Consider the following 12,386-nt stretch of genomic DNA (forward strand, 5'->3'; position numbering starts at 1 on the left):
CATCTGTAACACACATAAGAATGATGGAGTGCCAGAGATTTGAGCGCCACAAATGTCTGTACTGGGAAAGACTCTTACCATTGGATATCAGAATAGTGTCTAGATCAGAAAAAAGCTTCATCAGATTCCCAAACTCATATTGTGTCATGCACTGCAGCATCATCAGCTCCAGAAGAAACAGTGCCCGGGCCTCCAGCCATGCCACAGGAAGCAGGGTGTCCTCTCTCACTTCTGCCACCCTCAGCTGAGAAAAGGAGACAAACATTCTTTGATTAACCAGTGCTACAGCAGGGGAACAGAGGCAGGAGGGAAGAAGTGCAGCACACGAGGGGCTAGGGAGGGGGTTGTGTTCTGGAAATATATGGAGCACTTTGCAAAAAAAGAGGTGATTTGGCACAGAAGGTACAAGTACTAGAATAATGTGGGGTGATGCAGGTCAGATATTAGATGCTTTCTTACAGCCTTAGTAGTGGGATACCTTTATAGAAGGGGGTGCTATAAATCCAAAGTTTGTGGATTCCATGGAAAAGCAGGTGAGGTTGAATGATTTAACTGAGAACCATCAGAGCAGTGCAATGTTTAACAAGACCAGAAACACGCTAAACCTGGGCTTGCCACATACTAACATTTTTGGTGTCCAAACCTGAGGTGAAACATCATTGCCAATCTCTAAATAATTCCCTGCTATCTACATGTTGGCATGCCTTCACCAAACTGCTTTTCATAACAAGGTCTTGTGCCATTCTACTCACATTTTCATGTCATTTCATAGGCCAGCCTGGGACATTAAGTACATTTTCCTTCTTATGTCTGCAAAGCATTGAAACACGTTACTTCACAGTTACTGAAAAGACCTTTTCTTGGGTTCAGTTGCCAGTTTCCACTTGTGTCTTACGGGCACTAATATTAATGGACAATGAATGTATAACTGTTTTATTCCCATAGGGACTCAATACTCAAGGGGCAGTAATGTAAAGCTACCAGGCCCTATTTTAGGGCTGAGATTCTTAACCCCATGGTATGCGACACCTACTTAAGGGGTTTGCAATTCTTTAGAAAATTAAATATTATAAATATACACACCTGAAAAAAAGCTAAATGTAATATTTTAAATTGTAAAATGCTCTGTAAATGTCAAGATTTGAAATTGGGGACTAAAGTAATTTGGTATCTTAGCTTGATTTGTGGAAGCAGCACAAGTACAGCAAATGCACTCTGTCATGTACGATAGGTTGCCTTAACTGACAGAGTGGTATGCGCCAACAAAAAGAGAGCATGCATTAGGAGGAAAGAAGATAACATGATGTTAGAGTCTATCACATTGTTTCGCCTTATAGAAATAAAACCACATTTTGAAAAGCGCCAGCATTTACATTAAAAAAATTCTTTTAACTTTAATATTTTTCATTTCAGAATTACATAAAACTTTTCAGAATTTGTGTATTTGTTTAGTGTGTAATTTTTTTTCTGTATTTGTGTGTGTTGTTTTAAAGTTCAAACTGTAGAAATTGCTTTGACTGGGTACCCCCGTCTACCAGTAGGGAGCCATCGGGGTCCACAGAAGTACAAAGGCTCAGAAACGCTTCCGTAAGATATGATAGGGGTTAGGAATTGAGATACAGGGTACCGTTGTAGGTATCCCTTAATAAATTCAATGTCCAGTAAGAGGTATATCTCCAAAGGTTAACAGGACTTTTACTTACAAACAAAGAACACAGTACAAATTTAAAGCATGTTTAGTGTACTTCCGGATTGTTAAGTTCACAGGTCAGGCAAGAGAAAAAGTTAACCATACATTATTTTTTATCAAAACCAGTTGCCTATAAGGATATTTTCAGAGACTAAGATTCAAGTAGAAAGAGAATTAGATTGGGTTGGGAGCCCTACTCTCTCCCCTACATGTCTGGTAATAAAACTTTCAATGGAACGGGAAACCAGACTTGTCACATACACTACTTATTGCATGCACATTCTATTCCAAGCCCTCTAGTTCCTTACACAGAAAGGTGCTGTAGATTTTAGGGCTGGTTCAAAAGAATCAGAAGGTGTCGTAAAAAATGTTTTTGTTTGATGAATGGTAAGAATTGAACTTTCCAAAGTACTGACAAAAAGTAAAAAGTCAATCTCACCTTATCCTATCATCATACACACATGATTCATAATGACAAAAATAATTATTTGCCCAATCGAGACAGGGGAAAGTTTGCAGGTGGTACTAAAAGGAAAAGGGACTGAGACTTGGTTATATGGTTGATTCTAAACCTTGAATGATGACTTCAAGCTAGGGTTCGAAGCAGTTTAAGTAATATACTTTATAATCTCAAACAGAAGCAGTCTCTCAGATGTTTACCAGCAGATCAGCCAGTCTATTTACAAATATACGGAGAAAGTTTAAGCCCCAAAACATATGTTGCAGTGACTGCTGAGATTTTTCCAACAGTATTATTCAGTCTCCAGCATGAACAAATAAAAGTTCAGCGTAATCCTAAAATATGTCCTCTTACAGTGTATGTTAACTAATGATGAGTGATGTTTTTCATAGTGTCTTGCAGTTAAAAGGTGACTGATTTCTTGTGGTTTAATAAATTTGTCATGTCTTATTGAATACTGTTTCAGTTTTATAGGTGTACTCCATAAAATCAAGAGACAGAAGAATTACTTTTCGGTAAATAGCGGTCATTCATTCGAATGCAGTGGAGGGCAATGGTTTCCAGTAATGATTACGTGGGGGTCCTCAGAAGTCAAATGGTTAAGAACCACTGAACTAGACTCAATTAGTGTGAAGCTAAAGAACACCTAGCCTCAATGCAAATCATTGTGTCTGAATTCCGACAACAACATTTATGTTTTGCTTCCCCCAGACACTGCATTGCTTCCTGGCTCCCCATTCATGTCCACAGAGAAATATGAATTTACTCATGATCTTACAAAGACATACCCAATCTATTTGACTTCTTTTGTACAACATCAGAGATCTTAAGTAGAAGAGTTGAGAGAACAAAAATGGGTGGGTGGTGGTAGAGCCACTCTTTGTGGAATCACAGACATAAATGGGAGTCTCTGGTGATTATCTTACAGAGAACATGGCGCAGTTTTTCATACAAGTGCTGTAGCAACAAACAGAATGCTGAACAACTCAAACGTTAACCCTCAGTTACATATCTGGGTTTAATCCATTGTTTCTCTTGCTCACCACGACACCCCAGTTTGGACCCATCCATATGCAAATTAGTCTTGACCCTGCTCCTCATGGGACCAGTCCAGCCCGAACTGCCAAGCCGGGCCCTCGGGGATCGGAAACAAGCATCCTGGGACTGGTTTTGGGGTATCACATGAGCCCCGTGCTCACTGTGCCACTGGATTCAAGCTACCCTGGCTGATGAGGGGTGATACCCCGTAACTGGTCCCAGGATGCTTGTTTTTGGTCCAGGTTGGACCGGGATGTTCGGGCTGGACTGTTCCCATGGGGAGCAGAGTCAAGACTGATTTGCTTATGGCTAGCTCAAACTGGGGTGGCGTGATGAGCATAAAAAAACAGATTTGTGACCGTGGGTGAATGTTTGATTTGTTCAGTATTCCGTCCATCAACGGTTCTTTTTGCTTTTGTCGCCCTAAGTGGGAAAGCTATGCCCAGACGCAGGTCCCGTGCTCACTGTACCATTGGATTCAAGGTAGCATGGTCTTTGAGAGGTGATATCCTCGAAACCGATCCCTGGATGCTTGTTTTCGTTCCAGGGAGGAATTGGCCTGGCAATTCGGGCTGGACTGTTTCCATGGGGAGCAGGGTCAAAACTGATTTGCATATTGCTGGGTACAAACTGGGATGGGGTGGTGAGCAAAAAAACGAAGGATTAAACCCAGATCTATGACTGGGGTTTGATTTGTTCAGCATTCCGTCCATCATCTGTTCTTTTTGGTATTTCACATAAGGTAGAGGAGTTGGCCTAACGGCTACGGCGCTCGACCTCGGACCTGGGTTCGAGTCTCGGTAACAACGCCAAAAACCTCCTGTGATTCTGGGCAAATCACTTAATCTCCCCGTGCCTAAAAAAAATGTATCTAGTTCGCGCTATATAAAACTCTACAAAAAAAAAAAGGTAGCTCTGGGAACGAGGAATAGAAGATGACAAATGAACAGTAACCGCACTCATCCATTGCCTTCAAAAAGGTTGATAATATGGAGAGACATGAAATCCCATTTGGGGGTCAGTGAATCCAGCGTAGTTTAGGCATTAATGAAAATCAAAGGGCATATTCTTGGCCAGGATGAGTCACCTTTAATGAAGAAGGCACTTCTCACTGTAATTGTGTCAATTATATAATATGGTTTAAAATAAGACATCTCTCAGTCAAAAGGATCAATCCCAACCATCTTTCTATAGAGAACCCACCTTTATTTCTTAGTATCTGCACTGTGTACACATAGGACGGCTATGAAACGTTCACACCTTAGGTTGATAGAGCCCCGAAGAGAAGGGTGGCTTCCCCAACTTTCTTGCATCCGTACCGCACAGTAACATCACTAGATGGTTACAACACTTCTTAGCTACTAATTAATGAGTATTGAAACTTCTTACATAGATATTTGCAAGGAAGATTATTTCATGGTAGATTATGGGGTACAAAAGCTTCATTGTAGTAAAATTCTGTATGAGAATATCTGCTCCCATAATATTGTGAAAGTACATATATATGGGTAAGCATAGATTTACCATTGTTAACTTTTAATCTGAAAACATATGTAACAATAAGGTACATATATATGGAGTTAAGACTAGGTTATCTATCATTACTTATATACACTTACCTTCATGATATAGTTATCAATATTCTGCTTACAATATGTTTGTACAACAGTATTTTGATATTCTGCTAGTATATATGGTGCAGACAATTGATCCATACCTTGAGCAGATTTTGCTGGAAGGACAGGAGCTGTTCTTTAGCCTTGGTGTAATCCTTGTGCTCCATGCACAACTCATAGACTTCCAGGATTGATAACAGAGGGCAGTCCTAGAACAAAATCAAGTAGATCAAAGAGAAAATGCACAAGACGAAAAGGAGAACAGGGGGCCACGTGATCTTTTCCCACTCTTGAATAAAGAGATAACTGTCAACAACACTCACTCGTCTACGTATCCTAAACCAAAACATCCCAACATTGTCCAGAGGACTGTCACAGTGACCCACTAGCTACAATTCGGACTACTCAATTGGACAATGTTGTTCTATGCATGGCATTTTTGTGGGTTTTAATCTTAGGTTCACTTAACCTACTGCTTAAAATCTGCCATACCATATTAGTCTAAAGGGATTTTGTCTATATCCCATGTCAAATGGTGGTGCAGTTTGCTGGGTTGCTTCCATCCTCCAAGGATCTTTTAAAAAAAGGGCTTTTTCTACGCAACACGTTACAAAAATCACACTGGCGGCACCTCCAGACAAATCCTACTGCCAGCCATGAGAAGCAGATTTTTTTCACTATTTCTGACTACTCGCTGCAAGTTCATGAACGTCAGGGGATCCAAATACTATTTTGCCAGGCCTGTATAGATATTTATGACACTCTACAGATAGGTGAAAGAGAGCAGACCCAGGGTCAAAGCACATGTATGGTGCCTTCTTCTTCACAAGCGATTGGGAATCTTCGATACCACAGAAACATATGGAAAACTACTCTCCAAAACACTAAAAGTGTGACTCTGCAGTTTGTCTTTGATACTAACATAATAAAATAAAAGGCGGGTACTTGAACCTGCCAGAAATTGGAATTTTGCAAGTTTCATAACTTCAGGAACCAGAGGAAGAACTTCATCTGGTAATGGTTATCTGTCCACCTAAAGTGATCTAGAGATGGTCTGCGGGTATAAAATGTTTTGTTCTTTTACGAATACACTTGAGAATTGGATTTTGCCCAATTGCGTAGGTATAAAGAAGAGTGAGGCATATGCTGAATACCTCAAAAAGGGTTTCTGGGAGAGATGGAAATCTCTGGAATAAATGAAGACATGGTTCATAATTCAACTTTATCTCTAAAATGTAGTTATTGACAACATAAGACGCCAACTTTAGTCAGTATGACATTGTAAAGTACAGGTCCAGGTCTCACTCTGTTGGAAAAACAAGATCTGGTTTGGGACAAAAGAACACGTTACTTACCTTCGGTAATGCTTTTTCTGGTGGATACCACATCTACCTGCAAATTCCTCACCTTTTATATATCCCAGGGTCACAGTGGATCCAGAAACCTTTCAATAGCTCTCTCACGCCAGCAAGGGGCACTGGCTCCATCACAAGTTAATACGCGGCGCACTGTAACATCACTGCACCCATATAGTGACTCTATCAGTGTGTCGATTTCAGTTGCTATCGATTTTTAAGCCCACCTTCGAGGCGAACAGATCTTATTTACATAGGTGCCGTTTTCAGTAATATGAAGAATAGAAAACAACAGAATTATTGGTAGACAGCCATGCTACGGAGAGATGGGTGTGTCGGTGAGGAAACTGCAGGTACTCATAGTAATTACCAAAAAAGCATTACTAAAGTGAGATTCCCCACTTTTTTAATAGATTTCCCAAGCAGTCCAACACTCTGAGGTGGGCGCATGGCTGTTTACACCCAAAAATGAAGAACTGAACAAGCGAAGTGACCATCCCTCCTCACTTCGTAATCCAGACAAGATTGCTTCGAAAAAGTGTGACAGGAGGACCAAGTTGCCTCTTTGCAGATATCCTGCACAGGCACTGCTCTTGCTAGTGCTGAAGTAGAATATTTCACTCTGGTAGAATGAGCTGTGCTACCTTCTGGAGGTTCCTTGTGCACCATATCTTAGCAGATCTAGATGCACAGGATAATCCATCTTGATAATGTCCTTTTCTGGAATGTATTGCCATTCATTTTTCCAAAGTATCCCACAAAGAGCTGATCATCCAGCCTGAATTCATGTATTCTGTCCATGTGGAAGCTTTACTACCTTTTGTAGGTTTGTGGAAGAGGGTAGAACGTGGGAATGGGGATGGACTGACCTAAGTGAAGAGAATGACAACTTTGAGGCCAGAAAGCAGCATTGATTCATAATACCAGTTGTTGGGGGAAGAAGGTGGAGAAGGTACGCTTTACGCTCAGTGCCTGAAGTTTACTTACCCATCTGGCTAATGTGATAGCGAATAAGAACATAGGATGCTTTTTGTTGTAAATAAACAAGCATTTCCAGGTTTGGGAAGAGGAGCACTTGCTGTCATTCCAAGGTCAGCCTCAGCCCAGCTACTTGCTGATGCCTCTGCGAGAGGGATGTCCAACCTGTTACCAAGACAGGGATCTACACACTTTCCATTCAGGTAAAGGGGGTAGCATCATCCGATAAGGGATTCTTGGCAGAACACCCGCACACACACTTGACACTTAGGCTTGGGAACACATAGTAGGATTACGCTATATATAGCTTTATATGCTTGAGTATATACATTCGTTTTAGCAAGATGGTAGGGCTATTAATTCTGTTCACTGTCTTTATACTGCTAATTACTTGTATCTGTTTCTGTCTATTGATCATTGTAGCACATATATTCTATACAAGAATCACGATGGTTCAATAAATATTGAAAACGCCCTTCTGTGTATTCTTTATATAGTTCTCCAAGAGACGGCAGAAGTGACTAAGCAAAAGGGTTCTAAATTTGATTTGGGGGGGGGGGGTGGCGGGGGGGGGGGAGAGGTGGGGGGGATCAGGGTTGTGAGATTCTATGGTTGCCAAAATCATTTGCTGCCTATCTAGGTTTAGGGGAGCTTATAGTGGCACTGTGAGCTAGCTGGCCTATAGGACAACATATAATGAGGGGGTGCAAGGAATCACGTTGGCATCATCCCAACATTTATGTTGCGCAACAAAAGTGCAGTTCCTACTAAAACACGACACGAGGAGTCCCCCACAACTGCTAAATGTACTGCACTACCTCTGCATGAAGGCACCACTCACAGTCGACAAGATGATGCTGGCTGAAGCTGTCCGGTTGGACGTTGAGCAATCCGGCCAGGTGATTTGCTACCTGAGCCCAGAACCACAGTCAAAGCATTTCTGCAGAAAAGATGCAGCTCCACTCCTCGCAGTTTGTTGATGTAGATGCAGCCCCACTCCTCGCGGTTTGTTGATGTACAACACTGCGGTTGTGTCATCTGCCAAGATCTGGACTGACCAACTACAAAAGGAAGGGAGGAAGGCCTTGAGAGCCTGGCATATATCCAGTCGGGAAACAACCATTATATCGCAACTTTTACAACGCACTACCATTACAACGAAACTTTTACAACGCAAAAACCATTACAACGCAGGTATTTACAACGCAGGTATTTACAACGCAGGTGCTATTACAACGCATACCATTACAACGTAAGTATTGGTAAGTATATAATTATATTTAAATTATGAAATGTTTTTTTTTATGGGGTATTTTTTGGGTTAAGGGTCAGTTTTGAGTTTTTTGGTAAAGGGGTATTTTTAGGGTTCAGGGTCAGTTATGGGTTTTTGGGTAAAGGGGTATTTTTAGGGTTCAGGGTCAGTTTTCAGTTTTTTTTTGCGATGTAAAAATTGCGTTGTGATGGCATGCGTTGTAAATGCATGCGTTATAACGTCATACATCCATCCAGTCAGGTCCCCAGTAATGACTAGGATCAAGCAGATGCTGGCGCCAACTCCACTGCGCCCTTTTGGATGAAGGGTTGAAGTTCCTGTGGGAGGATGTGCAGATCGTCTTGTGTGAGTGCATCTGGCCGGGGAGGGATGGGAGGTGGCGATTGTTTGAAGCGAAGGGCATGCCACCTTTCCACAATTTCTAAGACTCAAAGATTTGAAGTGATGGCTCTCTATACCTGAGAAAAAGAAGGATAACCTGTCCTCCAACGGGTAGCGTGTGTTCTGATAAAGTGGAACTAAGACTGCTTCCCAGTAGTTGCTGGAGAAGAGAATGAGGAAAATGAGGCAAGAGGAAGGAGTAGGGCATGTTTTTTTCTGACATGTCCTTTGTAATGTCTGTAGAAGGGTTGAGCCTGCTGTTGTTGCAGTCATTGAGCAAATATCGTTGCCACCTCGAAAGGAGACGCATCTACTAAACCCTAGAAATGTCTTAAATTGTTGGTAATCCCTAGGTTGGTACGTAGCCAATGGGTCTAGCTGTGGCTTTTCGGTCTTTAAATCTTTCAAGAGCCCAGTCTATCTCAGCACCAAAGAGACATGATCCATGAAAGGGTAAGTTCATGAGTGTTGTCTGGATGACCGGCGAGAAGCCTGAATTTCTCAACCAGGTGTGTCGTCTTTGAGAGACTAAAGTTCCCAAAGCTCTAGCCACTGAGTCTGTAGTATCACGGCTGGATTGTATGACCTGCTTTGCAGCAGCCTGACCATCATTTATGAGCCCTTTGAAGTGGGACTGAAGCTTGCTTGACGGTTTAGGAATTAATTCTCATGCAGAGTTCTACATAGCAAGTGCATATCTTCCCATAAGGCAAATGGCATTTATGGACTTGTGAACCACACTTCCAGCTGAAAATACCTTTTTTCCATATTGTTCTACTTTCTTATACTCCCTGTCAGATGGTGTGGATGGAAATTATATGAGAGTTAATTTCAAAGAATATTAAGCCTGTACTACCAGGCTTTCTGGGGATGGATGACAAGTCAGGGTTCCCAGGGGCAGGTTTGTGATGACAACCTATCTGGCTGGATACAGATGTCGATTTTGTTGGCTTTTCCCAAATATTGTATTGTATTGTATTGTGTTCTTATATAGCGCTGCTATCACCCTACGGGTATCTTGGCGCTCAGACAGAAATTAACGGTTATACCTACAGTTCCAGATTAGAGAAGATGAACTAGCCCCTGGGGAATAGTAAGGTCTTCAACTCCTTCCTGAATTTCAGCAGGCAGCTAGCTACCCTAAGGCCCTGTGGCAGCCCATTCCATAATTGTCCAGCTGCCAAGCTGAAAGCTCTGCCCCCCATTCTGGACCGTTTGAATCTGGGGACCATGACTAGGCCAGTGTTAGCAGACCGCAGTTGTCGAGGGGGCTCGTACCACTTAAATCTATCCTGCAGTGGTAAAGGTCCCTGTCCATGAACCGCCCTAAAGACGATGCATAGTGATTTAAAGCTAACCTGTTCTTTAATTGGTAGCCAGTGGAGGTCTCTCAATGCCAGGGATGTTGAGGAGCTCCATGGTCTATTTAGAGCCACCTTTGCTGCCGCCGACTGCACCCTTTGGAACCCTTGAAAGATGTACTGAGGGGCACCCAGGTTCAGGGCATTGCAGTAATCCAACCTGTTTAACACTAAGCTCCTCACTACCAAGGCTCGAGAGTCGGCTGGTAGTAACGGGAGGATCTTTCTCAGCAAACGAATTAGTTTAAAGCCAAATTGGATGGTTTTGTTGGCCTGTGACACCATTTGAAGATTGGCGTCCATTTGCACTCCCAGACTACGCACGGTGTTGGTCAACTTCAAAGAGTCTTCTTCTGGGGAAAGCCTAAAATCTGTCATGGGGTGTTTTAAGATTTTTGCAGCTGAGCAGTACATCACCTCCGTTTTCCCTCCATTCAATTGGAGCGAATTAGCCCTGAGCCAGCCCGCCGTTTTCCGCATGCACTCCTGGGAGGTCTCTACTGATGCCTCCCGCTTGCCCTCCAAGGAGAAAATCAATTGAGTATCATCCGCGTAATTTATAACACTGATAGCAAAGGATTTGATGATGGACAATAGGGGTTTCAGGTACACTTTAAATAAAATGGGACTGACTGAAGACCCCTGTGGGACCCCATGCGGGACTGGAGAGAGTACAGATGCAAACTGGCCTAGAGTCACCGTCTGTTGGCGGTCTTGGAGGTACGACTGTAGCCACTCAAGGGCTCTCCCTCTCACTCCATTGATCCACAATCTTTGTGATCCACAATCCATAGTAGGCTCAGTCAGGGCTTCATTAAAAGGAAGAAGTGGCTCTGCAGAGTCAGCAGTAGAATGCAGCACTTCTGTAAGATGTTAGATTTGGCCTCCGTTGATAGAAGTTAAAGGTCAAGCATCTCCGCAGATTTTCTCACTACAGAGTTATATGATATCAACTCAGGTGGAGGAAGACCGGTTGGGGAGAGCAGTTCCCACTCAGGGGAAGTGTCAAGGTTACTTGCAGCCTTCAAACCTTCAAAGTGCAGGTCTATCATTATGTATTCAGAACCTTCTACAGAAGGTAAATCTACTTGGGGATCTTCATCCCTGAAGAAATATCTCCCTTCTTCTGCAAACGTCTGCGCTTCCCTCTTAGAATGATGAGGTTTAAGAGGCAAGGATTCTGGCTGAAATTGTACCGGCTCTGGCAGAGTCTTATGCAGCGCTGCTGGCTTCATTTGCGGTGCCCTTGAGTTGACTGTGCGGCAGACATCTGTGGCCATCCAACGCCAAAGGAGATTAAGCCAGAATAAGTAACAGAGGTTCAGCAACACTGATACAACACTGATGTAAGTTGTGTGGACGCCCAAGACCCTTCAATTAATGGCAGGAGGCACATTGGCTGGTACGGTGCTGGAGAACCTCCCAGAGAGTATGGCATTTATCCCATGTGACTAGTCACTGCACCACAGGGGATCATAGCACTGCTAAAGATGCTGATGCTGCATTCAGGAATAGTGATGGATCAGTTCAAGGTGTTGGAAACTCTGGGTATGGGTGTCCAGACTGGGGCCTTGGAAGCGGCGCCACAGGTAGAACACAAGCTGGAACTGATTCCAGGATAGCTGGTGCTGCTGAAGTTGCGGGCATCAATGGAGAGGTGGATCATCTTTCGTAGGTTGTTCTTAGTCCAACACCAGAAGAGGAGAAGCATGAGTGCTCAGTGACTCTTCTCCAAGAACATCTAGACTCTTGCTTCTCGTTTTCTTGTGTCTACTCTTTGGTGATTTTAAGAATGAGGTGATGAATGTTTTGATCTTGGAAAATCTTTTCTACATCCCTGACGTTCATCCCTAGCTGTATCCTGGAATATCTTGGCTTTTCTTTATTTAAGTGCCTTTTTATGCATTTTTTTTATAGGAGTGACAGGTGTCAACGTCGCGGTCAATCCAAGGCATCATAGACAGAGTTATTATTATGGTCTGTTATGGACATCTGACCCTCGCAGTCTTGACAAAGTTGAATCCGGATAATTTTGGTGGTGACATATTGAAGAAAACTGCACGTAAAAAGAGACTAATAATCCTTTGAGGGTAGTTGAAGAGCTACGTATCACTTAGATGGTGCGGAAACAAAGGGACTGACGTCAACACAATGAGGGGGCCATATCTTGGCTCCAGTGAAGTCACAGGGCACTGCGTGTGAACTTGTGTTGCAGCTAGTGCCCTCTACGGCAT

The 12,386-nt window shown here is 42.9% G+C and overlaps 1 protein-coding gene across 2 annotated transcripts in view; it reads right to left on the minus strand.

Annotated features, from left to right (window-relative positions):
• The window catches only part of SPG11 (SPG11 vesicle trafficking associated, spatacsin), a 573,976-nt gene that overhangs the window by 131,152 nt on the left and 430,438 nt on the right, over positions 1-12,386 (minus strand). For both annotated transcript variants that reach the window (XM_078682963.1, XM_078682964.1), the window contains exons 28-29: positions 4,906-5,013; positions 79-244 (exon numbers count right to left, since the gene is read on the minus strand). In XM_078682963.1, coding sequence (XP_078539089.1) covers positions 79-244; positions 4,906-5,013 — 274 coding nt within the window. The remainder of the gene's footprint in view (positions 1-78; positions 245-4,905; positions 5,014-12,386) is intronic.

Source organism: Lissotriton helveticus, chromosome 3_1 (assembly GCF_964261635.1).
Source record: "Lissotriton helveticus chromosome 3_1, aLisHel1.1, whole genome shotgun sequence".
Lineage (NCBI taxonomy): Eukaryota > Metazoa > Chordata > Amphibia > Caudata > Salamandridae > Lissotriton > Lissotriton helveticus.